Source organism: Theileria orientalis, chromosome 1 (assembly GCF_000740895.1).
Source record: "Theileria orientalis strain Shintoku DNA, chromosome 1, complete genome".
NCBI classification, from domain to species: domain Eukaryota; phylum Apicomplexa; class Aconoidasida; order Piroplasmida; family Theileriidae; genus Theileria; species Theileria orientalis.
In genome coordinates this window covers 2,629,442-2,657,402 of record NC_025260.1, presented here as the reverse complement: position 1 = coordinate 2,657,402, position 27,961 = coordinate 2,629,442, and the positions used below count along the sequence as shown (strand labels likewise).

The 27,961-nt window shown below is 49.7% G+C and overlaps 6 protein-coding genes across 6 annotated transcripts; 2 read left to right on the top strand and 4 right to left on the bottom strand.

Annotated features, from left to right (window-relative positions):
* Positions 1-3: 3 nt before the first annotated feature.
* TOT_010001128 (uncharacterized protein) lies at positions 4-2,340 on the bottom strand (the record flags this gene model as incomplete). Its single annotated transcript, XM_009691680.1, has 2 exons — positions 4-1,734; positions 1,810-2,340. 2 exons carry the CDS (start codon positions 2,338-2,340, stop codon positions 4-6), a joined length of 2,262 nt encoding a protein of 753 aa, XP_009689975.1.
* Positions 2,341-3,047: 707 nt separating this feature from the next.
* TOT_010001127 (conserved hypothetical protein) lies at positions 3,048-5,424 on the bottom strand (the record flags this gene model as incomplete). The annotated part of the gene is made up of 2 exons (XM_009691679.1): positions 3,048-3,218; positions 3,253-5,424. The coding sequence occupies 2 exons, from the start codon at positions 5,422-5,424 to the stop codon at positions 3,048-3,050; spliced, it is 2,343 nt and encodes a 780-aa protein (XP_009689974.1).
* A 365-nt stretch (positions 5,425-5,789) lies between these two features.
* Positions 5,790-7,183, bottom strand: TOT_010001126 (ethanolamine phosphotransferase; the record flags this gene model as incomplete). Its single annotated transcript, XM_009691678.1, has 7 exons — positions 5,790-6,205; positions 6,236-6,306; positions 6,337-6,494; positions 6,524-6,640; positions 6,671-6,829; positions 6,859-7,008; positions 7,040-7,183. The coding sequence occupies 7 exons, from the start codon at positions 7,181-7,183 to the stop codon at positions 5,790-5,792; spliced, it is 1,215 nt and encodes a 404-aa protein (XP_009689973.1).
* Positions 7,184-7,615: 432 nt separating this feature from the next.
* On the top strand, positions 7,616-9,724 carry TOT_010001125 (homeodomain-like containing protein; the record flags this gene model as incomplete). Its single annotated transcript, XM_009691677.1, has 4 exons — positions 7,616-7,690; positions 7,854-8,195; positions 8,225-8,880; positions 8,983-9,724. The coding sequence occupies 4 exons, from the start codon at positions 7,616-7,618 to the stop codon at positions 9,722-9,724; spliced, it is 1,815 nt and encodes a 604-aa protein (XP_009689972.1).
* A 169-nt stretch (positions 9,725-9,893) lies between these two features.
* Positions 9,894-10,677, top strand: TOT_010001124 (ribonuclease P subunit; the record flags this gene model as incomplete). The annotated part of the gene is made up of 2 exons (XM_009691676.1): positions 9,894-10,439; positions 10,510-10,677. 2 exons carry the CDS (start codon positions 9,894-9,896, stop codon positions 10,675-10,677), a joined length of 714 nt encoding a protein of 237 aa, XP_009689971.1.
* Positions 10,678-10,812: 135 nt separating this feature from the next.
* TOT_010001123 (uncharacterized protein) lies at positions 10,813-27,381 on the bottom strand (the record flags this gene model as incomplete). The annotated part of the gene is made up of 6 exons (XM_009691675.1): positions 10,813-10,992; positions 11,230-12,106; positions 12,362-16,222; positions 16,382-22,807; positions 22,874-23,557; positions 23,597-27,381. The coding sequence occupies 6 exons, from the start codon at positions 27,379-27,381 to the stop codon at positions 10,813-10,815; spliced, it is 15,813 nt and encodes a 5,270-aa protein (XP_009689970.1).
* Between the last annotated feature and the right edge of the window lie 580 nt (positions 27,382-27,961).

Genomic DNA, 27,961 nt, shown 5'->3' with positions numbered 1-27,961 from the left:
AAATTAGCTTTTAGAGATCTCTTCGAAGTATTTATGAATCGATTTTGGTGAGGTTATCTTAGGTGAGTATTCAAACTCTGGAAGGTCCACACATCTGAATGACAGTGGCTCCCTCTTGATGCTTATTACCCTTTCTTCGATTCTCGGGGTCGGCAGCTCGTATCTTCCTGCCGATATTATACTTGAATGCTCCGACGCTGTATCGGGCAGCTCTGCATTGTGTTCTGAGCTTTCTACTAGTTCCAATTTGTTTTTCATGGGTTCTACATTTTTTGGCGATAGTTCGTTCCTCTTTGAAAAACATTTGTCGTACAGCAGTGAGGAGTTGTCCCTTATGTTTCTCAGCGCCTCTGATATGTGCTTGAAGTCCGGCGTCGGCTCCACGTACTGCGTCTGGTTTCTGTCCTGAGGGAAGTTCAATCTCAACGCCCCTGCTCTCACTGCTTCGTTCTCGTGCATCTTGTTTGTCTTAAATTGCTGAGGTAGTTTTGGCGGTACTGGGAGCACGAAGTTCTTGTCGATGTTAAAGTGGGAAAGGTTAATCTTGAAGTGTTCAGACGCTATCTTCTTCAGTTTCGAGGTCCATAACAGCGCCAGGTTCCTGGATTCAGTCGTGAAAATCCAGAACCTCATCTTGCCTCCCTTTCTCTCAATTAGTTCAAACCCGTTCGGCGAGCCTATTCTAACTAGCTTCGCAACTTCAGTCAGTTCCTCCTCGTCTAAGGACTTGACTGTCACTGCACTCAAATCAATTTTGGACTCCACTGACGAGCCTTCGAAGTGGGAGTCAGAGGTGTAGACGTACAGGAAGTGCTCCCTCAGCGTGACGGCCCTTTTGCAGGGGATTCTGTGCACATAGTCCTTTCTTGTGAACACTCCCCTCAGCTCGGTCATGTCAGTGGGATCTTCTTCCACCGGATGCTCGACTGCGAAGAGCTCTGGCTCATCGTCGTACGTGAAGTCTGAACTCAGCACGTACTCCACCGAAGAGCCTGCGGTGTTCGCCTGCTCTACTATCAGGGTGCACAGGTCGTTCAGCTCTTCGGACCTGCTGTTTATCCTGTACTCCACGTCTGCCAAGAGGTTCGGAAGGTTCCCTGTGTTCAGTTGCCAGTGCGGGATTTCAAGCGCAAGGTCCGGAATGTCCTCGTAGTGGTACAGCAGCTGCTCAAAGCCCTGGCGCAACTCTACGTACAAGTTCAGCGCCAGGCCAGGGTCCTTCAGGTTCGACAACCTCTTGAGCTGCTCAATCTTGCTCAGGAGGTATTTGTTGTAGTTGGTGCTCACGTTCGAGAGGCGATTCAGGTTGCTGGAGCCCAGTTGCTGAAGGATGTTTATTTCTCCGTCAATCATCATCTGCTTCGTCTTAAGTGCGTCGAACACGCCCTGCAGCGCGCACCTCAGGGAACGAGTTGAAGAGCTCACTGACAATTCGGCCATGTGGGACAGTTGGTCGAGCTCCGGGAGGACCGGCGAGAGTCCATTATGCCGATCCACCAGCCCCGACAGGCAATCATTCAAAAACTCCTTCACTTCAGTCACAGCGAGCTCTATCTCGATGACCTTGTGGTTGCTGCCAGGCGCCTTGTGGACTTCCGATGCGCAGAGCCCGCACACTGGCGTGAAGTGGCACGTCACGCAGGCGTACTTCACCTCCTGTTTCGGGTGCGACTCGCACCACTCGTACTCGGGGTAGCTTGCCTGCTTGTTTAGGGATATGCTCAGGTCCACGCCCTCATCAACGCCTGTCACGAAATGGGCTGGCCTGTCGCCCTTGGTTGTGAACAGTGTGTGGGACTTGCGCAGAACGTCAGAGTGCACGTTGTTCGCGCACAAGCCGCAGAAGTAGACCATGCATGTGTCGCAGCGAACCGAGGCCAGGGACACAAAACACTTTCCGCACAGGTGTATGTTCTCCGGGCACGGCGACGCCGACACTTTCAGCATCTCGCTGTTCACTTCGATCGGCGGCGGCACCTGGTGTGATTCCAGCTTGTCGTAGTACTGCCTCGTCCTCTTCCCCAGGTATTCCAGATTAAATAGTGGCTTCCTAAATCCATTTTCACCTAACTCTGGTTTCACGGTGTTCTCCTTGGAGGACGCTGACTTTTCACATGGCGCCGAGTGAGAGTGATCGAACTCTGGATCTCGCAACTTGAGTGGCTCCTCAAAAATGTCCAAAATTTTTCCAAACGAGTGGATTACCGCCTCAGTGAGTTGCGGCACTTTAGTCCCGGTCTCATCCGGGTTGTTGAAAAAAAAGGGTAACTCTTGCCCATTAACGTTTGTGTCTAAATTCAGCTTCGACAATCCGATTGTGTCAGACACAACTCCAACCATACTTAAATACACATTATTTTATATTTTACAAACTATTTTACAGTTTTAAATTACAGTGAGGAATTTTATTTCTCTGGCTCCACTAGAGTGTCTGAATGTGTTTGAAATGCTATTTAATTCCAATACACATTCCAATACTGATACATACAAACTAAACTACAAATTATACATTACTAATATTTTACATAAACAAATCCATAAGGATTTAAACAAGTGCACTTTACTTGGATGTGCGTGTAGGGCCGTGTTCATGAATATAAAATTAATCGTATCACTCATTCGTTTCTCTTACCAATATTCTTAAAATTTATATTGATTTAAGGCAACTTTCTACATTTTAATTCTAAATTTCAATGTAATGTTACCTCTTTACAAATTTAAATATATTACTAATTCCATTATTAAATTTTCATTTCGTTGTCGTATGTTTCTTTTATCTGCTCAGTTTTGTCAATATTTTAATTTTTGCTCTGTCAATGTTGAGGAAGATTGCTCTTTTGTTCGTTTTAATGGCTTAAACCTTCTCCTGTAGACATTCCTACTTTCGGGGAATCTTCCCAATTTTATTTCTAGTTTAGGCTATTTGATTCAAATAATTAACCAGTGGACACAATTAGTCTAATTTTACCAAGTTTATGGATTCTAATTAAACCGTGGATATGACTATCGCACATTTACATTTAAACCCTGATAGGTTTGTACTACATTCATTTGGAGTGTATTACGATTGTTTCTCTTCCCACTGTCGTGGCCAGCCATTCTGCCAAGTTCTTCGATATTGGGTCCAGGAAATCCGTTTCAAATGTGTGATGGTCTCTCCCCGGCATTTCCACGACGCTTGCGTTAAATCCCAGCCTGGCCTCAATCTTTCTCACGCCCTGAACACGACCTTAACATTCATCTTAAACTCACCTTTATGTTACACTTGTAGTCTTCAGAGGAGTGGATGAACAGCGTTGGCATATTTTTTGGGTAATGTTTGGCGTTTCTCTTTGATGCCCAGCAGGCAAGGTACAGAGACTTCAGCGTCCTCCAGCTGCAGAAGTGCGGTCCGTACCTGTCGTCCTGAAGATTTTTATTTCTGGGTACACTTACGTTCAAGTACATTGTGAAGTTGTATCTCTGGCCGTAGTTAGGGTACTGCTGATACCTGTTTTCATACCTCGGCGCAAAGGCTGCAAACAGGGGGAAGAGCCCTAGGTATGCCCTGTGATATAAGTCCTTTATGTTACTTGCGAGGTCGAACATTCCCGATAGCGATATGAACGCATCTGCCAGTTTCTCTTTCAGGTCGTGTTGTCTGTTAAACTCTTCTATCGCTCTGAATGACACGTTGGAGCCCAGTGAATACCCGAATATCATGAACTTTTCGTTAAACTTTATACCTATCGAGTTCACTCTTTCGGTCCACACTTGGCTCGTATCAGTGAATTTCTGACGCTTGATAATATATACAAACTGCGTTACATCTTTGATTAAGTCCGTGTATCTGGTGAAGTGGGATTTTATGCTATCTACTGACTCTGAGAACCCGTTAGACTGGAAATCCATTCCATACACACTATAACCCATATTGTTTAAGCATTCAAGCATACTACCTGAATACTCAAACATTTGGATTAAATTAGAGGGGTATTGTTTATCGTAGAAGTTATATTCGAAGATGTGTTTGTATCGATCATAATTAAATCTACTATAGTTATAAAAGAAGTTTACATCTGGACAGACTATATAAGGATGAGTGGCAAAACCGAAGTTTTGATAGTTCCAGTCCATGTTGTATTTCATAAATGTCGACAGGAAGTGCATGGCAAAACCATGGATCAGCAAAATAACTCCCTTGTGATTAGGGACCATTGATCTATATGTTTTAACCATGAGTCCCTGTTTATTGGTAAAATAACTCATTTCTATGTTACGATTGCCTTCCTCGTCAATACCCTCGTAACGATGAGTGTATCTAGGATCATCCTTTTTGGCCAACAGATGATAAAATCTTTTTTTATCTATTTTATACCATGTGTTATTGTTATTAAGGAAGTACTCGATTCTACGTTCATTTCCTTCACTAACTAGAACATAACACAGTTTTGGTTCCTCATTGTCTGAAAACATGTTTGCGCAATAGGAATACACATCAGATTTGCCAGATTCCCAAATGATCATATTAGCATAACTAACTCTAGTCATTCTAAAACCTGGCTTAGGATATGCTGCGATGGTTGAACGTCTATAACCGAATTCACTAGAATAAAACTTGTCGGAATCAATGTTATTTAAATCCAATTGAACTGTATTGTCAAACTTATCTAAATCAAGATCCCGTTCTTTCAACTTGCTGTAGTATTCAGTTTTATCAATAGGTTTCCATGACTTAAAAACACCAGGAGGTTTATGATAAAACTTTTCAACCACGTTTCCTGAATCGGAAATAACGAGGTAGGCCAAATCAGGTTTATCCCTATTGTGTACCGAAGTGAACAAACAATGCTCATCTTCTTTCGAATACCAAACACTCTTAAAACACATTATCCCCAAACTCACGTCACAGACTTTATTAATGCGATAACCGTAATTTGGGCCATAAGCCGCAAATTTTAGTTTTTTCGATTTATTAACTCTGGCCCTTTTTTCGTCGTTATTTCGTCTTAAGTATATTGTGTAGTATGAAACGACTGAGGCTTCGGACCTATGAAGATCAAACTCGAGATAGAACCGTTCAGAATTGATTTCATTCCAAACTCTCCCAGTGCGATAAAAGTATTTTACATAAGAAAGGTTATCAGCTGATATATAATGTACATGGAGTAATTTTGATTCCTTTCTAAATTTAATCACTTTGCTCAATTTCAACCTGCCCCTATCATTCTTCCATATAATACCCCGGTCGTCAATAACTTCATTTATGTATCCATCCTTAGCTGTATAAACTAAAGTGTCAATATTATAGAAGTTCTGACGTAAAATTAAAATCCGGTCAGGCCTTCTCCTAACGATGTTCAAGGAGACACATTCAGAATTATGTTCCACATGGGAACAGACAAAGTCAAGTGCAAGAATACATACAAATAATATATAGTACATTTTGTTGTATCATTATACTTTATTTATATATTTACAAGACTCAATTCTACAATTTATCAAATTATAATACAATTAATTAAAATAAATAATATTACAGGTGTTATGCACTCTTAACAAATTATTATTGGAACTTCTACAACATCATTCTTACACTACAACACTGTCACTTTTTTTTTATTTTACTTAACCAATTCAACTCCTATACACTTTATCCATAAAAATACATAATGTATATTATTATTTTCACTTTTATTTCTACTTAATCTATTCCGCTCTCACCAATCCCACCAGTTACACATTTTCAAATCTATCTAATATACACTACAAATTCTTTACTACCATTTACGTTTGTTTTAGTGTGTTACTCACGACCTCTTATTTGGTCTCTTGGTTGTGAAAAATGGCAAACTCAGATGTGTTTTGATCTCGTAGAATACACGCACGGCTTTGAGCAGTCCAAGTAGAATTCCGGCCACTGTCAGGCAGAGCAGTGTTCTTTCGAAACATATGCTGTTGAATACTATTTTGTCGTACTTAAGTCCGAATAGTTTACGGGCCAGGACCAGCGAGTAGCCTGTGAAGACCAACAGGTAGTGGAACAGGAACTCCGGGTAGAAGAGCCTGTGCTTCCTCTTTCGCAGGTTCGAAATGATGATGAATATCACTCCCATGCCTCCGATTGACGACACGAAGATTGAGTACAGTCCGTGTAATTTCTGCGGCAGCGACAGTGTAAGCATTGGTGGCAACACGCAGTTAAAGGTCAGGTACAGTGCGAGCCCTATTTTTCTTTTATCATGCTCAAACTTACTAATCAGGTTTTTTACGTTTTTGTTACTCTTGTACATCTCGTACGGGAATCCTACGAACGTGTAAAATGATCTACGTGTCCATTAAAAAGTCTTAACTTACAATGCCAGTGCGAAGTACAAGAATGCTGTGAACCACGACAGGTTCTTCGGCACATACTTGAGTACTACTCTCATCGACTTGTACTTGTGCAACGTTTTTGCCATTGGCGAGAGCCAAAAGTTCGGGTAGAAGTAGTTTACAAACAGGATACTCACCACCTAAGATTTCTTTAATGCTGCCCACTTACCGCTAAGAGTGGCTCTGACACTCCGAAAATGAAGAAACTGTTTGTGTACGAGAACGTTCCGAAGTCCTCCTCTCTCCAGTTCACTGCTGACGAGTTGATCAGTGCTGAGACTGTGATCTAAGGCCTCTTATTTTTCTTGTAACTCACCAGTGCGTTGACCATTGAGTATCCGCTTGGACTCACCAGGAAGGTGAAGTAGCAGAAGAACGAGGACACCAGGCCGTCCGTTCCGTGGTCCAGCAGCTGTCCCATTGGCGATTCCAGTTTCAGCTTCCTTGCTTGCATCCCGTCGATGCCGTCCAGTGTCTATTACTTGTCAATTAACTCTTACTTACTGTGTATGCGAATACCAGGATTGAGCTTATCAGTGACGTCCACTTTGGCACTGAAGATGCTCTGAAATTAGGAACGTAGTAGAAGACGAAGAAGTTCATTATGAATACGCACAGTCCTCCTAACAGCGTCAGCAGGTTTGGGCTGAACCACTAAATGTGTTAATTATTTTTCCTCACTTACTGTTGGCAGCACTCTCACTACTGGCTCCCATAGCAACCGCATCATCACTCTATCTAGGAACGTGAAGTTTCCTGGCTTGAAGGTGTATTCCTTCAGTCGGTTAAGCTCCGACTCCGATAAGATTCTATTACAGCAACACAACATTTTTATATCTTCTAACAATCTCCGATTAGTTCAAAATTATAAATTCAACTCTCCTGAATATGGTACAAGTTTATTTTTTATCCTAGGAGCATAGCATAGGATCCGTGTTTAATGAATGAATGGATTGTGATCACTATATACTGAAAGTCGAGCTGAGTGTTACTAAGTTACAAGCTACGACCTACGAGAATTGAAATAATAGTTAATAAATTATGTAAAATGATCTTATTTGTGACGAAGGATTCTTCATTTCTTATTACGTTAAGACCCCACAGCATTTAATCTAAAATAAGTATTTTTGGCCTTGTTTAGCTTTGTTTTCGGTCCTATTATATTGATTTGGGATGTATATATTTTTTACGATCCAGTTCACCTATTTTAGCTAACTTATCTTACACTGTACTATCATATTGTTTTCATGTTCTAATTTAAATGGATAAGAAGTTTTCAAAAGACAAGGAAAAGGAAATACCTTCTATCCCTACTTCTTATCGTATTTTAATCAAGGTTAGAGCGACCCTAATATAATTTTTATATGCAACTTTTGTACACATTAATCTGTAATTTATATTATTATGTTTCTTAGTTTACACATTTAGATATTCACACTTTGATTTATTTTACTATCGTTAGTATATGTAATTAGCACTATTAAGTTATTGCTTCACAGGGCCCTACTTCCTCAGCCGATTCTAAGCAACTTAAGGTCAGTGTCGACGATAAACGGCACATATGGAGGATGTGTTCATTCAGAAACCCAGCCAGGTCGGATGGCCTTGTTCTAAAGCACTGGAGGCACTTTGAAAAGGGCTCCGAGTACCTTTCTCTAGTAAAGAGGCAGAGGAAATATGCGAGGAATAAAATATCGAAAAACGTTGATGACGATTCAACCTGCACATTAGCTAGAGTGGAGGAGGAGGAATCAGTGCTGGACTCGTACTCGTTTGCCAGGGTCAACCCATCCGTAAAAATATATCGCTATTCCGATGACTTTTACCTTTTCCACCTTGCGGTACGTCTCAGCATATCACAAATTGTTAGGACCTGGATCCGACGTGGACGAAGGACGAAACAGATCTGCTCTTTGACCTGTGCGAAATGTTCGAACTCAGGTTCATCGCGATTCACGACTCCTTTAAGTGGCGCAAGGACGTGTCACTCGAGAAGCTTAAGCAGCGATACTACACAGTGACCAAGAGAATCGTTGAGTTCTTGTTCGAGGAGAAAATCAAAAACGAGATCATGAAGCACGGAAACCCGAACCACCCCGTGGTTCTTTCGCTCAAGGAGGAGTCGGCGAGGCATCCCCTGGTTAAGTTTACATACAACTGTGAGCATGATAGAGAGCGGAGGCAGATGCTCGAGAGGAGTTACAGAATAACGCCAGAGCAGCGCGAAGCAGAAACCCAGCTGCTGAACGAAATAAAGAACGCAGAGGCGCTTTTGAAGTCCGAGGAGAAGAAGAGAACAGATCTGAAGAAGCTCAAGCGCAAGTTTAACATGAACGACAGCGAGGTAATTCCGACACCAAAGCTGGACCAATTCCAATCGAGTCCCGTTTACCTCGCAAGCTCTTTCCTCAACTTTTACAAATCACAGCTGACTCAACACCATAACGACTCAGTTGATGAGATGCTTAGCGAGTTGAACATATCGCCGCCAGCGGTATCTTCCCAGGCTTCAAACGAGCTATACTGGTACGTGTGCTCTCCGCATTATTACTATTCATATTATTTTTCATAGTATTATCTCACATTTTGCTAAATGATCTATTTTTTCTATCTCCTAATTCCTTTTAGCATTGTTAGAGGCGATGCTGCCATTATGATCAATATTGTGAACAAGGTCGAAAGCCTGAGAAGTGAGCTGGAACACTGGCAACAGCTCACTAATCACTCAGTTGAACCCTCAATTTCGTCGTACGGGCAGAGCAAGGTCAAGGACGAGACTTTTTCCGAAACCTCAGAGCACGCCCCCGTGTACCAGATGCCGCACTCGATCATGGCGAAGTCGTTCCCAAAGGCGAAGCAGCCGATGGCGCAGCTGCAGCAAATGACAAATGTGCCTCCCGTTACCACCGTTACCAACTTGTCGAACATTCAGAACGTCCAGGCCTTGCACGACGACGGCAACCAGGAGGCGATGCTCCAGGCCGCTCGCCAGCGGATGATGATGCAGAGCCTGGCGCAGCAGGGCCAGCAGATGAAGCAGATGTACCAGATGAAGGCCCCGGCCGGCGGAGGCGCCAGTCCTCACGCCTATCAGCCGCATATGTACCCCCAGTTCGCCCAGCAGATGTACCACCCTCAGGTGACCCCCAGGGTGCTTCAGCAGCACATGGCCCAGAGGCTCATTCAACAGCAGCAGTTTCAGCAGCAGCAGCAACAGCAGCAGAAGCAGCACTTTCAGCACATGATGCCGATGCATCCCGAGGGGGCCTATTCGCCCTCGCAGCGCTACTCGCAGCCTGGGCCCTATCCCCCGGTCATGCATCCTCACCAACTGCAGAAGGGTCCTCCGGGCAACAACCAGAAACAGTAGTCGCTGTGCTTCGTAAACTTTAATTTGCTACTCTTTTAGTCTATTTTGGTACTTTATTATCTCACTTCCACTCCAGTGTGTGGGCATTACACAGCCTTCCATGTCCACTCTGTATATATTAATATTTGTTTGTTTTTCAGTCTATAAATTTTAAAATGGTTAAATTATAATGGTTAAGAGGAAGCGGAGCAGCAGCGGCTCCGGGTCTGACGCTCGGAGCGCCGATCAGTCCAAGGGGGACCGGTCTCTCTACCAGCCCCTCTACGACCCTCCCAGGGCCCTCAAACACTCGGATGCCCTGACTCTCTTGGCCAAGAGGTCCGGCGAGTTTCTCAGTCTGTGGAAGGCGCGCGTCGAGGGCAAGGTTTTGCACTTGAACAACCCTCCACCCGAGCAGACCAGCCTTCTGCTCGACGTAAACCAGGTCGACTACACCGTCCGCGTTCCTTGCAGCAAATTCAGCGGCCTTAGCAACACCACTGCCAAGAGGCTCGGCCTTTTCCGCGTTCGCCGTGTTCCCTACGAGCATGCTCTCGAGTTCAACTCTCTCTGGCTCGAGTACGCTCGCAAGGTTCTCGGCTCCCCCAAAACTCACCTAAACGCCTCGAAACTCGTCGCCATGCTTGATCTTCAGGGTTCTCTGGTCGAGGTCGTCCGATCCAACTGCGCCAGTTACGTTGGCACTGTCGGTGTCATTCTTCGTGAAACTCAGAACGTATTTTTTATTTTAACTTTTTTTTATTTTTCTTACTATTTTGTCTATTTACCTTTCATCTTCTTTTTAGGGCTTCGACATCGTCGATTCCACTTCTAGGGTCAAGTTTATTTTAAAGAACTCCAGTGTGTTTCGTTTAGACTACGGCGACTGGTCCTTCTTCATCTTCGGTCGACACATCACAGCTTCTCCTGCCGCTCGCAGCAAGAGCAAGTTGAAACCCAAGGGTTTCCTTTGATTTTGTACGCTACTCCTACCCGTTTACGCACATATACACACATACACATTCATCATCTATCGATCCACAGTCACACACAAGCCAAGCAATACTTATAACATTACGGTTTGTGTACTTATACTTTACATTGTTTATTTAGTTGATTGACAGTTGCATTTCGTCGTGTATTACGTGTGCGTCCAGGTCTATTGCAATACAGTTTTCGATTGCGTAGATGAGTCTCCTGTGCATCACGTCCAGTGATGAGTACTTGGGCATCAGCAGCCTGAAGCTGCAGGTTGCTGAGGTCGGCAGTCTCGAGTCGGCTCCCACGTCCTAAAGTCACATTAATATTCTCGCTACGTAGTTATAGATATTGCTACAGTAACCATTAATATTAACTATTATGTCATCCCAGTAACAATTAACATTAACTATTATACAATCCCATTACCATAATCAACGCTAAACAATACGCTACAAATAGAGGAACAATAACTAACAGTAACTGCTAAACTAATACAGCTGCCATAACTAACAGCAACTGATACATGGGCACTAGCTATCACTTACTCCCTTGTTGTCGTACTCCAGGCGCAGGCACCAGTCCGAGTTCGGGTGCGGCAGCCGCGACCTCCCCGAGACGAAGCGCAGGAACAGCTGCAGCATGTCGTTGTTGAAGCGTGCGAGCACGTCGAACAGATCCCTCTTCAGGTTGATCGAGTACGAGACCGTGTGCGCCCTCAGCACCGACAGGTCCACTATCGAGTCTCCGCAGACCACGAACTCCAGCGACCTGTGGTCGAGCAGCGTCCGCAGCCTTCCTATTGGAATCACTGAGTTGATTCCTCTGGCTAGGAACGTGCACCCCAGGTCTCCTTCCGAGAGTCTAAACAGCGTCGACAGCTTTATGTACTTGTCCAGGTTCGAGGGGAGCACTGGCAGGTTCGAGCCGTTCTCCACCAGGTCCACTGTTGCTCCCTCGCATCCTTCCAGGCTGAAGACCAGTCCGTCCAGGTCCTCCTCAGTCACCACTCCCGTTGCGCTCAGCGACTTGAGCCTGTGCAGCAGGTCCACTGAGATCTTGTCGCAGTCGAGCAGGTCTATCAGCTTCAGGTCGTAGCAGAGCAGCTTCTTCCAGATGATCGGGTTAATGGCGATGTTCATTGGGTTCATCATGCACGCGCACATTGCGCAGAGTCTTCCCAGGCTCTCGTACATGCTCAGCTCCATTGGGATCTTCTGGTTGCACACTTCCGAGTACATTTCGCTTGCTCCGCACCTGCACGACGTTCCCAGGTCTAGTCTGTCCAGCGGCTCCTCCAGTGCCTGTGAGGGCAAGATGCAGCAGCATCCGCTTGAGCAGCACAGTCCCAGGTCGCAGCAGCCCATTGTGAACAGTTTGTCCGTCGTCTCCGAGACCACCGTTGAGCACTCGTCCGACTCCTCCCTGGTCCTTGCAAACACTCCTATGTTACTGTGTGCCAGTGCCTCTCTGAAATTTACCGCACACACTCCTCTGCTACTTTCAGTAGACCTTTCCTTGCCATTCTCAATTGCTGATGAACCTGGGTGCATAATTTTTTCACTTTTCTTTGCGATTTCTCCTTCGTTCTCTGCCGAACTTCCTCTTGAGCTCTCGTACGAACTCGACGACGAGCTTTCCCACGTGTTATCTATTGGCTCGTTCAAATACTGTTCCCACGGTCTGGCTCCCGCCTCCTCTTCCTGGTCCGTCGTCTCAGTCTCCTCTACGTTGCTGAACAGCTTATGTATCGGGTAGTGGCTGAACTTCAGCAGCACCGTGTCCTGGTGCATTCCGTAGTTGTTGATCGTGTTCTGGCACCTTATCGTTGCCGTCTGCGAGTCGTTGTCCGGCGCCAGTGGGAACATGAACTCGTTCGATATGCACGTGAGCAGCTCCTGGAAGGGCCCTCCGAAGTCTGTCGAGCCTTCTCCTTTGAAGACCACCATGAACGGCCTCTGGTTATTCTTCGCTCTCAGTATGTTCGGGTTACAGTTAAGTATCTGGCTTGTGCTTTGGAACCACATCGAGTTTTTGAGCAGCTGCGTCGTGTGTGCTATTCCTCGGTCCACTCTTATTGAGAAGTACGGCCTCTCTGCGCTCAGCGACTTAAGCGTGTATATCTTGTCGTACATCTCGTTTAGTGTCGTTTTTCTTATCAGCGGCTTGTTGTTCAGGTACACGCTGTAGTGTATTGGCATACTCGGGCCCAGGCTCACTGAGTACTTGTTCTGGTCCTTCACCGACTCCTCCTCGCCGTAGTAGTACTCTGGCGGCTGCGATATCAGCGACAGCTGCGACCTGTACTCTATCTTCGGCTGATTCAGGATCGTCGACACCACTGGAATCACATTTTTAAATATCGTCGCTACTGTGTCGTAGTACTTAAGTCTGTCGGCTAGCAGCACTATCGATACACAGTGAAATATGTAATCAGCACCAGTACTCCTACCATTCCTAAGACCATCAGCGTTTGGAACAAAATTGGCTTCCAGACCTTTATCATTTTGGGTCCGGGTCCCTAAGGCTCTCGCGTTCTGCTGGCTATTTGCTGCTTCCTTGTTTCCCTGGCTTTCTATCAACACATTACCGCCAGATTGGCTAATACTGCTGTTAAATATCTCCTGGTATAACCGTGACACTGAGTTTAGTTGTGTATCCTGGTTATTCGGGTCTACTCTGTTAATTAGGTGTGGGGATGACAGAGCTCTTATGGACATGCTATTTTGGCCGTTTTCCGTTCTGTTGCTGTATTCGTCTGTAAAATTAAATGTATAATTTATGTTGCTCGCGTTCGACTTCAAATCCCTAGTTTTTTTCAGCGAATTTTGTACTTCCGCGTTCACTATGCCCAGGAAGCCCAAAATCTCCAGCAGCCTAGATTCTACCGACGTATTTTCCAGGGGCTCGAAATTTTTGAGCAGGTCCAGGTCCTCCAGCGACTTCGTGAGCACTGTGTGTAGAAGCTGCAGGTCTATGTGCGAGAGCGGGTACGTCTCGAATATTCCCAGCATATCCTTCTTGAGCGCGTACACGTTGTTGAAGATGTGCTCGATCGTCACGCTCACGCTCGACCACAGCTGCGAGTCCGAGGGCGGCAGGTACTTCTGGACGTCCGAACACTCGTTCGAGAGCACCAGGATCTTCGAGAGCGTCGCCAGCTTCTTGTTGCTGTTCCTCAGCAGGTCGACCAAACTTACCAGGCACCGGTCCCTCTCGAAGGTGATGCACTCGTTCATCGCCTGCCGCAGTGCGTCGAAGGTGTACAGAGACCCCGTCACTCTCAGGTTCATTCTCCTCGTCAGCGTCGGCGGCCCTTTCCTGACCTCGCCCCTTCCGCTTATCAGCTTCTCGTTCGTCGTGACGTACACGTAGTTCGTCTTGTTGTGCGCGCAGCTCTCTATTATTCCGTTTTCCTTCAGGATCTTCCCGTTCTTCTCCAGCCTGCTTGAGAACCTCAGCTCCTCCGGCGCCACTCCGAAGGACACGAGCTCGTTTTCGTACTTCACGTACTTGCACAGCAGCTCATCCTTCTCCTTCGTCGTCGCCGCCGTCTTCACCATTTGATTTGTCAGGAGTACGAAGTTTTTAAGCTTCTTGTCCTCCTTCGAGAACCTCTCCACCGCCTTCGTCAGGTTCGTCAGGTGGTACATGATCATCTCCGACGCCGACAGCTCCATTTCCGTCGACGGGACTCTCGGCAGTGCTCCCGTCTGTCCCAGCTCTGAGGCTATTTTATACACGTGTTTTCTTATCAGTTCCACGCTTTCTCTTACGTACTGCGCCACTCTGGTCGGTCCTCTGTCCAGCGACCTTGTGTACGAGAGGTTGCTGTTGATCGAGTTATAGTGCTCGCTCAGCGTCTTCAGCAGGCTCTGGAACTCCGTGTCCATTTTCTTCATCCTCTCCTCCTCGAACACCTCCGGCTCCGAGGCGCGCGCTGGTGAGGGCGACCTTATTGTTTGGAAGCTGTCCGCCACCAGGTCCACCGCCGTGCTGAACTTGTCCTTCACTTCCTCTCCGAACGACTCCAGATAGTTCCCCATCAGCTCCAGGATGTCTCCTCCCTCTTCATCCTCCCTCGTTCTCTGCCTTTCCCCGCCTGTGTGACTTCCTCTTGACGCTTGGCCGGTCGGCGCCTGCGCCACTGGGCTCAGCCTCGGCGGGTCTATCTTTATGTTGTACTTCACGTGCAACTTGCTCGACATCACAATTTGCAGGTTCTGCAGCAGCGGCCAACCGGGCCTGCTCGTATACACGCTCTGCAGCTTGTACTCGTCGATCAGCCTCTTCTGCAGCGCCGTGTCTCCCGGGATCGTGTCCAGGAAGTCCAGCACTGAGCACGAGTTCGCCGAGGGCTGCACCTTCACTCCGAAGTTGAGCAGCAGCTCCACTATGTCGTTGTCGTAGCGCTTCGAGGCTCTTATTGCGTAGTAGAGGCAGTTGTTTCCGATCGAGTCGAGGCTGTTGATGTCCAGCGAGTGCACTGTGATAAGGTAGTAGACCACGTTGTAGTGCCCTGCCTTCACTGCTCCCATGAGCGGCGTCGTCTTGAACGGCCCAGACTTCACGTCGAAGTTGATGTTCTTGTTCGTCGCTATCAGCTTCAGCATCGGCAGTTTTCCCAGGTTCGCCACGATGTAGATGGGCGAGAAGAGGAAGTAGTCGTCTCCCTCCACGTCGAAGTGGTCGTCGCAGCCGTTTTCGAAGAGCTCGCACGGGAAGTCCAGGAACTTCTTTATCTTGTTCATGTCGTCGAAGATGATTGCGTTGATCAGGCTTCTTCTGTCTGCGCACGTGAAGTTGAGGTCGCTGTAGTTGCCCACGATAGTCTCCCCTTCCTTCAGGTCCTTTCCCAAGTCACCTCCCTCCTTCAAGGGGCTGATGTCGTCGTCTTCCGTCAGTTCATCCTCTCCATTCTCTCCCAGCCCTCTTTGCGAGTCCTTGTTGCTGTTGATCAGCGAGTTCGTGTGCACGTTCGTTATGTGGTAATAGTAGTTGAAAAAGTTAAGCTTCTGCGTCGCCGCGTTGTTCGTGAAGTACAGACTCGAGTTGATCGGGTCGAACGATATCGATATCACGTCCTTCTCCTCGTAGGGCATGCACTTGATCTTCCTGTACTCCCCCGGCTTCGCAGGCACGTGGAAATTCGTCGAGACCAGCAGGTCTCCGTTCGCGTACCACAGCAGCTTCTCGCTCTTGCTGATCAGTCCCACGTAGAACCCTGCGCTCGTTTCCTCGTCGAAGCCTCTTTCGAACTTGAATGAGAGTCTAAACGGCAGGCACGGGTCAAACCGCAGCGTGTTGTCCGGCTCCATGTTCATCAGCAGGTCCGTGTTCAGCTTCACCAGTGCGCTCTTGCTCACGTCGATTAGCGACACGTTCGGGAAGAGCGGCCTTGTGTTGTGCACTGATAACCCTGTTCTGATTGGCGGCGTCACCACTTTTCCGTTCCCCAGGCTCTTTGTCTCAAACGTCTCTTCGTGCGCCTTCACGAAGCAGCTGTTTACCGGTATGGTTATGTCAAAGGCCACTTGTACTCTGTTTGTCGGTTGTACCGTGTTTGTGTTTGCGGCCTGTAGGCTGTTCTCGTTTCTGCTTGCTGCTCGTACGGTGTTGGCCGGTTGTACGGTTTTTGCCACTTGTAAAGTGTTGTCGTTGCCGCCTGCTGCAGTTTTCCTGGGCGTGGAGGGCGCCGACGCGCTCCTGTCCGTTATGTACAGGAACGGCAGCGACCTTCCCCCGTCGGTGCGCTCCACCGACATCACCTTGCCCTTGAACCTCCAGAACATGAAGGAGTTGCTTATGTACATCTCCACCTGCAGCGCGTCCGTCACCAGGTACACCTCGTGCTCCGCGATGTACAGCTGGTCCCGCGTGCACTCCTTGTAGTCGCATTCGAACGACCTGCTCTTTGTGTAGCCGACTCTGTAGAGGCTGCGGTCTCCGAATACCAGCCTGTAGCGCATGAATGACACGTTCATCAGGTACTCGTCGAGCAGGTGGAAGCCCGGCTTCGCCTCGAACTCTCTCGTCGGACTCACCACCAGCTCCGCGAACACCTTTGAGAAGTCTCTGTACTGCGAGAAGAGGAACCTCGTCGGCGCCTCCACCGGCAGGTTCAGCAGCATTCCGAAGTACCTGTTGGAGCAGTTCATGTAGTAGAACTCGCAGTACTCCTCGCTCAGGTCCCTCGTTCTCCGCCTTTCCGCGCCCGTGTGACTTCCTCTTGACCCTTGACCGGGCTGAGCCTGCTTCACTGGGCTCAGAGTGTCCCGCAGCTTCGGGAGACCCGACTCGCTGTACTCTGCCAACTTGCTGCTCAGCAGCCTCCTCGCGCCGCTTTCCATGCCGTAGTTGTTTCCGAACGTCTTGAAGGAGGTGTACGTGTTCTGCATCGGCGCGCTCTGGTACTGCGAGATTCCCAGCTTGTCGAGCGCCTTCGGTATGCTCTGCGCCGTCGTCTCCGTAGACACCTGCACTGGCAGCGAAAGCATGCCCAGCAGCATCGCCTTCGTCAGCCTCCTGTTTTTCGCCAGGTAGAGGTACACGCCCATGTTGTAGAAGTCCAGGAACTTCGCGTCCCAGAGCGGCCCGCTGCTTATGAATGCGTCGTCCTCGGGGTCCCTCTGCTCGTTGATCGCCTCGACCAGCAGCACGAAGGCCGTGAGGAAGCTGTGCACTATGTTCGCCGTCGCCAGCCTCGTCATGTGGTCGTGCCTCTTGTGGTCGAAGTTCGTGAACATGTCCAGGTCCGAGGTCACGTAGAAGTTGCAGACCGACTGCACGCGCTTGAAGGCAGTGGCTCCGAAGTACATCGTCAGGAAGAGCGCCTGCTCAAGCTCGCCCTTCGTGAGCGAGGCCATTGCGTTGTTCAGTATTCTCGTCGAGAGGTGCGCCATTTTCGGCGGCGAGGCCATGCCGTTGATGAACAGGAAGTAGAGCATGTTCAGCGTCACCTTGTTCGTCAGGTCCTCGCGCAGCTCGTACGGGCACAGCGGGTGCCTCACCAGCGTGTCGAGCATCCAATAGACCGGCTCCAGGAACTTAACGAAGCTCAGCGAGCCTATTGCCAGCACCACGCAGTAGGTCAGCTCCGTCGTGAGCACTCTCAGAAGCTTGCTCTTGTCCTCCTCGCGTTCGTAGCAGCTGTATATCAGCGCCTGCCACGCGTACAGCGGGTCCGACGCTCTCGAGAAGAGGTCCATTTTGCTCTTGAAGTTCCTGCCCTTGTGCGACGTGTAGTCCACAGTGCAGCACTCCCAGTAGTCGAGCGCGTTCGCGTCCGCGGTCGCCGCGAAGTGCACGAGGCTGCTTCTCAGGAGGCTGAGCGTGGTCGTGCACCTGCTCAGTATCCTCATTTTGAAGTGGCTGGTGAAAACCTGCACCAGCGGCTGCAGCATTTCGTAGACGTCGTGCTCAATCAGCCTGTAGAACTGCGACCTTCTCATCACGTGCCTTCGCACTGCTGGGATCCTCGATGCAAAGTGGAAGCTCTTTTCCGTCGTCGCGAACATCTTTACGTGTATCTTCTCCATCTCCTCGTCCTCGTGGTCCTTCTCCTTCCTCATCAGCGACATCACCAGGCTCTGCATCAGGTCGAAGCTCGGGTTGCTGCTGTAGATCGTGTTCCAGAGCTCGTCCAGCTGCAGCAGCTCCACTGACTGCAGCGTGTTTTTGTGCGTCTTGTAGGTCGCCTGCGTGTTCAGCGTGCTCGCGTCCACTCCCAGTATGTTCAGTATCGACTCGAGCTTCGAGAAGGGCAGGATTTCGGTCGTGTTCGTGAACGTCACCAGCTCGTCGCTGCAGCAGGACAGGAAGTAGACCACGAAGTTCACCAGGCCCTCCACCATCTCCGTCAGCTTCTCGTTCGACATTTTCGGCGCCGACTCGTCTCCGCAGGCGCTCTTGGCCTCCTCCGACTCATGACTCTCCCTGCCTCCTCCGTGCAGGTCTATTTTGTAGGACCTGTGCGAGAGTACCTTCAGTATCAGTGTTGCTGCCAGCAGGCACTTCGCTCCCACGATCAGGATCAGCGAGTCCGTCTGCACGTCCGAGTGCATGAACCTCACCGAGCCTCTCTTCGTCGAGTACACGCTCATGCTCGTCGTCACCAGCCTCACCGTCAGGATCCTCGAGATGCTCCTCAGCAGCTGCAGCAGCAGCTCGTTCGTCAGGCTCACCAGCGGCGTCCTCGCCGGGAACGAGGAGCCCAGCAGGAAGGGCAGGCTAAAGTCCGAGACCACCTTGAACTCCCTCGCGGCCATCTTGTCCCACACTTCGCGGTCGTACTCGCAGCAGAGCACGCAGAGCCAGCTGAAGCAGTCGCGCACCTTCGACTCCAGCTTATTGTACTTCAGGTTACTGTTGAGCATGCTGTAGAGGTCGTCGAAGCACTCCACCACCTTAGAGACCAGCTCGTGCTTCAGTCCCGAGAACATCGGCACGTTCACTGAGAGCACTGACTGGTATATTTGCACCGAGTCTGAGAAGAGTCCGAAGAAGCACGTGTACTTGTCCTCGCGCAGCAGCTTGTCCCAGAACTCGTCCTTGCAGAGGTTGAGGGAGACTTCCTCCGAGGCCTCCTGCTCCGCTGCGTCGTAGCTCACGTCCCACTGCGGCACTGCTTCCAGCGCCAGGAGATCTGGTTCCTTCGCGTCGCAGCTGAAGTAGGTTTCGTAGTTGAACATGAGCATGTTGTCGTCGAGCAGCAGGTCCAGGTCTCCCTCGTCTCCGAGCTCGTCGAGGTCGTTCATCAGGTTCAAGTTCGACTCGATGCTCATTGCTCGCTCCGAGACAGGCACTGAGTCTCCCACCACTGATATCGACCTCACTGTTCCCGAGGTTTCTCTCGAGACCAGTCTGTCGAGCGTGCGCACCACGTCGCTGTTCGAGGACACTCCTCTCTCCACTGCGGCCGGGCCCGCCGTTCTCTCCGTCGGTATGACGTCCGACTCCAGGCTAAATGCTCCCTCGCCCGCCACTGCGTCCACCGTACTCCCGTTGCTCATCCTCTCCCTTCTCATGTTACTCGTCAGGAACGTGTTAATTATGTTCGACTCGTTCGGCGCGTTCGCCCCGCTGCTTGGCTGCTGGTTTGACATGCTCTGCCCCTGCTGCCCCTGCGTGTTCGCGTTTACCGTCGTGTTTTGCAGCAGTATCGTCGCCGGGTCCTGGAATATGAAGACCAGCGACATCCTTCTCGACAGGTCGTTCTGCGTGATTGGGTCGTAGACCACCTCGAGCACTGAGCCTATCGAGTTCCCTCCGATCAGCAGCTCCGTCCTCAGGCACAACTGCCCGTCGTCCTGCGTGTCTATTGTGAAGTGCGCCGTCAGCACGTCGCCCAGCGAGTACCCTATCGTCGCTGCGAATGCGTGCGTCATCAGCGGCGACGTGTTCGAGTGCGTGAATCCCACTACGTCGTTCCTCTCGAACAGGTCCGGCAGCGAGCCGAAGATGCAGTCTGCCGGCGCCACTGTTATTCCGAACCTTCCTGCGTTGTGCAGGTAGAAGTTCGCGCTCAGCTGCGTCGAGCTCGAGCCCAGCGTCGTCGGGATCCTGTACATCACGATTCCTCCCAGGTTGTTAGCTCTCACCACCTGCAGCGTGTTCCCCGAGATGTCCGCCTCGAAGTCCTCGCTCGTCCTGTGGGTCACGAAGTGCTCCGAGTGCGGCAGCATGACGAACGGGTCGTTCGGCTCTATGTTCTTCTTCGGCCTCAGCGGCTTGCTGATCAGTATCGACTGGAAGTTTTCCTTCAGCGTCGCGTAGATGCACTCGAGCGGCACCTGCTTCAGCGGCGGCAGCCACTTGAGCACGAATACTCCGTGTATCTTCGGCGCCGCCAGCAGCGTGTTCAGGTAGCTGAAGTTGTTAACTCCGAACTTCCTCGCCTTTGTCGCGCTCGTCTTCGGGTACGCTGGGATCTGACTCGCCACCGACGTCGAGGACAGCTGCTTTATTGCCACCACCAGCAGGTTGCAGAACCTCTGTCCCAGGTAGTCCATTGACAGGAACGCCTGCACCTGCCTCTCGCCGAGCGTGAATGTCGTCAGCAGGCTGTGCAGCACCAGGTAGACCAGGTTGTAGTTGTTGCAGAAGCTCACAAGCTCTATCAGGCACGACAGTATGTTCCCCCAGAAGAAGTCCATCTCCTTCTTGTAGATCAGGTTACTTGAGCACAGCGAGCAGCTCCTCGAGATGAGCGGCTTGTCCATGTAGTCGTCGCTGTCGACCAGGTAGCCCTGCACCTCCTTCGCGTACTTAAATCCTGTCGAGATGTTGCTGCACGTGTACTTGATGCTCACGTTTTCCGTCTTGTCCTTGCAGTTGCAGCTCGTGCCCAGCCTGTAGATCTGCAGCGCCGTGCTTCGCAGGTACTTGAAGAGTATTTTTAGCAGCAGTCCTCCGTTGTCGCTCACTTCTCTGTTTCCGCTCGTGTGCAGGTTCGTTCCCAGCTCCACCCAGAGCAGGTACTTCATCAGGTGGTACAGGTGCACTCTCATTTTGTACAGGTCGTCGAAGCGCGTGAATCCCACCACCTGCGACCACGTTCCATTTAGTCCTTCCACTTGCAGGCTTCCTCCCAGGTAATTCACCAGCGGCAGCTCTATTTCCGTCGTCTTCTTACTGCTCAGGTTCTTCGTCAGCGTCAGGAACACGTTGATCTCCCTCGTGCTGCTGATCACCAGGTTAACGTTGTGGTTCGTTCTCTTCGTCAGCGCCACCTCCGTGATCAGGTACGAGGAGTTTTCCATTCTCCAGAGGATGATGTCGTTGTCCAGCATGCTCACCCAGCCTCCTGAGCTCCTTCCTGAACCCTTGCTCCCCGTCGGCGGACTTCCCGGGCCTTCCAGCGCCTCTATTGTGTTTATGCTTTCGAAGTTATAGATCAGAAACTGTCCGAATCCGTCCGTCGTCAGCGATATTTTCGGGAAGCTCCACAGGTGTCTGAACTTCAGGTCGTTTGGCTGGTCCGGCCTGAACATGTCCGGCAGCTTCGAGGACCTTCTCACCAGCAGGTACAGCGTTCCTCCCTCCACTGCCACCTTGTCCTTCCTCGTGAACTTCCTCGTCTTCAGGCACGAGAACAGGTTTTCCACTGTGTCTTCGAAGTTTGCTCCGAACGACTCCGAGATGTACGCCACGATCACTGCCTCTATTGTGTAGCACGACAGACTCGTCTGGTTTGACATTGCCTGCTTCAGATCTGCCATCGGCAGCGGGTGCAGCACTGTGAAGAGGTGGTTGAATATTTGGTGCGAGTACCTTGCGTCTGTCATCGGCTCCAGGCCCAGCGAGTACAGCAGCGAGAAGAACGAGAGCGAGATTTCCAGCCAGAAGTTCATGTTTACCTTCGTGTAGTTCGTCGAGTCGATCGTCGTGATTCCGCTCCTTATGTACCAGTCGCAGACGCTTTCCAGTATTCCCGACATGTACTCGTTGACCGCTCTCGCGTATGCGCTCGGCACCACTCTCACTCCGTTTACCAGGTCGAAGTTTGCGTCCTTGAGCGTGCAGAGCACCAGGCTCCTCAGCTTCTGGATAAGGATGTACCAGAATATTTCCAGCGTCTGGTTCATGTTCTTCGTCGCCGTCAGCTCCCTTCTGCCCCTTTCCTCCTCGCCTCCCGGGCCGCCGGCGACCTCCTTCTCCAGTATCAGGTCCAGTATCAGCGGCCTGTAGGTCTGTCTGAAGGTAGACGGCCCGTTCGTGTACTGCTGGTCCAGGAAGCTGTAGATCAGTGCGTTTACGCTCGACAGGAGCGAGAGTCTTATCAGCCAGCTCATTCTCAGCATCATCAGCCTGTTGTTGCACTCTTGCTCTGACGGCCCGTTGAGGATGAAGTCTATTATCTCGTCCATGTCTCCTTCCAGGCTACTTGCGCTCTGCCTCGGGCTCTCCTGTGCCATTTGTGCGCCATGACCTCCTCCCTTCGCGCCCATGATGATCACCTTCTTCAGCGACTCCTGCGCCATCTTCCCGTCCTGCACCACGAGCGGCTCCGCGTTGAGGTGCATTGTCGAGTTACTTCTTCTCAGCGTCGGCGCTGCCTTCTCCATGGTCGTCTTGAAGTGGTCCACCACTTTGTACGTGGTCGTCAGCTTCTCGGAGCTGTTTTCGCTTCCTCCCTCTTCGCTCGTGTAACTTGTGCTCTGGTCTCCTCTTCCCATGCTTACTGATCGCGACCAGCTCTGCCTTCCTGAGTAGTGCCCCTCGTTCGATATTTTTATCAGCCATATGCACCGCGCCCTCACATCTTCCAGGTACGCCTCTCTCAGTGCGTCCTTGTCCTTTATTTCCTGGATTGTGTTTATTGCCTGGCACTTCCTCAGGATCCTGAAGGCCACCTGGTTCGAGTACTTGATCGGGTCCGAGTACGAGCCGTGCGGGTGAGGGTGGCTTCCGAAACTTCTGTACTCTCCTGGCTGGTCACTTTCCTCCTGTTCCGCCCAGCCCTGCAGGTGAATAAAGAGCGCCGCCAGCGTGTACTGCGTCTTCACCAGGTGCGGGTGCACTGGGTTCATGTAGTCTATCAGCAGGTTCACTGCCCACTTTTCCATGTTAAGCAGTCCTGACGTTACATCACTCATCCTTCTCACTCCCTGCCCTTCTCCGTGCTTCTTTGATATGAAGGCGTCCACTTCCTTTATGTTTTTGAACGCCACGGTCGACCCCTTGACGTAGTTGAAGTCCTGCACAAGGATCAGAAGCCTTCTCAGCGACTTGCATATTTCAAACTCCCTTTCCTCCTCCTCAGAACTGCAACTCTCGTTTGCCTCCGAGCTGCAGTCACTGTCCAGGTTGCTCCACGTTTCATTGTCTGCGCATTGGTTTGTCCTGGTCGCCGATTCCGGGTTATGTGCCGATGGGCTCTGGCCTCTATAAGCGCCCGAGTTTAGGACTGTGCACGCTTCTGCGTTCGGCGTCACTGCGTTCGGGGCTCCTCCGAACCCACTGCTCATTGAACTGCCGTTCTGGAGCGTGAAATTGAAGTCCAGGCGGCTCGTCACGCACTTCGGGAACTTCAGCTGGTACTGCTTGTCCTTCAGCGAGCTCAGGCTGTGGTTTCCCTCAGGGTCGCCTTCCCTCGGAAGATCCGCTCCCCTCACGCCCTCCAGGTCCCTGTACCTCAGCTTATCCGTGTTCATGTACACGTAGTGCACCAGTTTCATGAAGATCAGGAACAGGCTCGAGAACTGCACCGTCAGGTAGTTCATGAAGGGGCTGAACTTTTGGTACTTCGCCGAGTACGCCTTGAAGATTTTGTTGTAGAGGAGAATCACCTTGATCAGGTACGGCATCAGGTTAATGCACGCGAAGGAGGCCAGGTGGAACAGACACCCGTTGTTCGCCAGCACCAGCTCCATGAACTCCGCGTAGTACGAGAGCACTTCCAGCAGCGAGAGGCAGCTCACGAAGTTGTGCAGCAGTAGCCCGAAGTAGTCGAGTATGTACTTCGAGAGGATGTCCACTCGGTCGCTCATGATCGTCAGTATGTTCTCCTTCATCTTCAGCAGGTACACCAGGATGCTTTCTATCAGCTTCAGGTTGCTCGGCTCGAAGAGCGCGTAGTAGTACCTTTCGAACTCGAGCACTTCCAGCGGGTAGTACCCGTCTCCGCTCTGGCTCAGCGGCTCGTAGATCTTCTTCCTGTTGTACTCCGAGTCGTAGAGGTCGAAGAGCAATATGATAGTTCCGTGCTTCAGCAGTATTCTGCAGAGCATCATCGACGGCCTCAGTATTGAGCAGAATGACTCGCTCGTGTACAGCTTCGTCATGTGGTAGTTGAGCGACGTGATTGAGGAGAAGTAGTTGAAGTACTTCCTCAGGCAGAAGGTGCAGTAGTCGAACATCGGGTCCAGCAGCGAGAGGTCGCTCAGGCTTCCTTTGCACGTGCAGTAGCTGAATGTTCTTCCTCCGTCGCTGTGCAGGCAATTCATGTCCGCCTCCAGCAGCTCCGATATCAGGTTCCACCAGAAGTTCGAGATTCCTCCTCCCGCGCCTCCCTTCTGCGTCGCCTTTCTGTCGTCGAACACGTGAGAGAGTGCTCTCTTTGTGAATATTTCTATGCACATTCCCTCGTTGAGAGCCTCCAGCGTTCTGTTTTTCGCCAGGACCGTCAGGTCCGACACGTAATGAAGGTCCGAGTACGCTATTGAGAGCAGGATTTCCGAGAGCACTTGTATTGGCGACGTTGAGAACAGCTGCTTGAATATTTGCGAGTTTGAGCCCAGGATCCCTATCGATATGTTGTTCACTGTGTTCGACAGCGACACCAGGTCTATTGGGTGGTGATACTCGCTGATCTGTCCGTCCACTCTAAATGTGCACTTATACTTGATCGCCTCTATCAGTATCTTCGACAGGTTGTTGAGGAAGTTTTCAGGGTACTCCTCCGCCTCGATTTTCAGCGAGAACAGCATCTCCACCACTGAGAGCGCTGATATCAGCGCCTCCGACATCAGCCTCCACAGCGTGATCACGTTCACTGAGGCCACCTCCGACAGCATCCTGAGGTCTCCCTCCAGCGCCATCTCCGACGTCAGCTCGAACATTCTCACCAGCAGCTCAAACACTGCGTCCAGGCACTCCAGCGCATTTCTGCTCAGCGGGTCGAACCTGCTGTGCATCGTGATGCTGAAGTTGATGTTCGCTGTGGCCATGTGCACGCTCGAGAGCGCCATTGAGAAGAAGGCGAAGTTGTCGAACACTCTCCTCACGTAGCCTGTGGACTCCAGCTCCGACCTCGTCGTCACCAGCTGTGCTTCCTTCGCGACCCTTCTCGTGCTCGGCCGCTCCACGCTGATCTTCGTGCACTCGTCGCTCGTCACGAAGATGTGGTGGTGCAGCAGGTTCGACTTGATCAGGTACTTTCTGAATCCCGGCGTCAGCGTGTAGTACTGCCTAAGGTTTACCGTCTCCACTCTGTAGTACACTTCCAACTCGAAGAAGTCCAGCGACTCTTGTGCGAACTTGATAGAGTCGAAGTACGTGCCGTTCGTGAAGAGCACTGCTGTGCTGTTGTTGAACAGTATCTCCAGACACAGCTTACTCGAGCCTGCGTTGATCTGCCTCTTCTTCGGGTTTGACACGAAGAACGCGTTTCCGTATGCTCTCAACACGTACTCCTTAGGATCCCCCTTCGTGTTCGTGTTTTTGATCGTTATCTTCAGATTGAACGGGTTCGCCTTCGGCGTGTATATCTTCGTGTAGTCGATTCTGTCCAGGATTTCTATGTCCAGCCTCATCACGAACGTTCCTGACTTCGGTATCAGCGAGATCGGCCAGTCGAAGTCCTGCGGGCCCGGGACGTAGGGCATCACTGGGTACTGCAGCGCCAGGTACTCGAAGCTCAGCACTGACTCCAGACTCGGCAGACTCGGGATCCAGATGCTGCTGTAGCTGTCCGACGTCATCGACCTCAGCTCCGCTGCGTACTTCATGAACGCTGGCAGCAGCACTCCGTCGAAGTACTTCGTGAAACTCCGCAGAAGCCTGCTCAGGTTCGGGTCTCTCATTGCGAACGTGAAGATCAGGTCCGTCGTCAGGTCTCCCAGGTCGTACAGGTTGTGTCCGAAGCTGAAGTCCAGCACTGTGCTCAGCACTCTGTACACCTCCTCCGCCTCGCTACTTTTCGGCGGCTCGTAGTTTTGCGTGAACATGCCCATCCAGTACTGGTAGTCGCACTCTTGGCTCTGTATTTCGTCTCTGATCTCCTTCAGAACTGGCTTTATTGCTGTTGTCACGTCCTCCACTGTGCTCTTGTTCAGCTCAAATATTCTTATGTTTAGCAGTACGTGGTTGTTTTCCAGATCCTTGTGCACCCTCTTTGCCAAATGCTCAAAACTTTTCATCTCCGTGCCCTTCTCTTGAATCTTCCCTTTTCTATTTATCATTTTACTTTCTTCCTTCTTTTTTTCCTCCTCCTCTTCTTCTTTAACTAGTTTGTGTTCCAGTACTTTTGAATCTAATATTTTTTCTCTAAGCTCGTTTCTGTACTTCCCTATGTTGTTATACAGCTCGTATATCAACGGTATCGTGTCGTCCAGCTTAAGCGGATTCGAATGTGAGCCCTTATTCTCCTTCGACATCACTTGGACTTCGTGGTAGTTGCACAGGAAGATTTGGTTAATTACGTTCCAGTGAGAGACCAGCGTGCTGAAGTCGTAGTTGTACTTGCTCTTGATTATGTCCAGGCAGTGGCCCAGGATGAATTCGTCGTTCGGGTCCAGCTTCTTCAGGAACATGTCCTTCACTGATATTACTCTCAGCAGCGAGCCCAGGTCTATTGACAGTGAGGTCGACTCGTCGGTCTGCACCTTAAGCTTACAAGCTTCGTCTGCCTTCGCCTTGAACAGTCCGTCGCACTTCTTAAATGACATCAGCATGTCTGCAAATATCCTCTTCGTGTTCGTCTTCACTGATGACGGTGACGACTTATGCTTCGAGTGCTTCAGCAGCTTCGACCTTAGGCTGTATATTGTTCGGTGTGCTTCGTGCAGGACCAGAAACTCCTTCTTAAAGTCCACGCTGTCCACTAGCTTCAGTCTACTAAGTGCTGTGTGCTTCGTGTACACCAGCAACCTGAACAAATGCTTGCTGTCGAGCTCATTGTTCTGGTCAATAACACACTCGCGGGCCTGGGAAAACGGCGGATCCGTGGGAGGGGAATCACAATTATTCTCAGATTCCATGGCAGAGCCACCAATATGGTACACTATTATCTGATATTTTCAATTCTGTAAGAAACAACAATAAAATCTCTAGAAAGGTTAGTTTGTAACGGTCACTCGTGAATACAAAATGTTAGACAGTTTAAATGACATAATCATTGCGTTTAATGATTACACAATCACATATAGAGGCTAAAATTACTATTATTGTTAATATTTTTAATACATTATTCACTAATATCAGAAGAAACGCTTATCTTTCACTATCACTCCAGAAAGATATAAATACACAATGTTTTAGTACTATTTATCTTATTGTATTAATTATGAATGACATTAATTGTATTAAAATGATCTTATTATTGGATTTTCGTGAATATTCTTTCATGTGTGGTGGGAACCATATGTAGTTGAAATTCATTTAATTTTAATTTACACATTTTGTTAAAATTTAATAATACCCTCTTTAATTTAATTATGTTTCAATTTTTTTTATTTGATCTTGGATTCATCCCCGAATTAATTTGGAATACAACGTACAGACACGATCCTCCTTTTTCTTTCGAAATATATTTATTTAACCCCTTATATGTAAGAATTG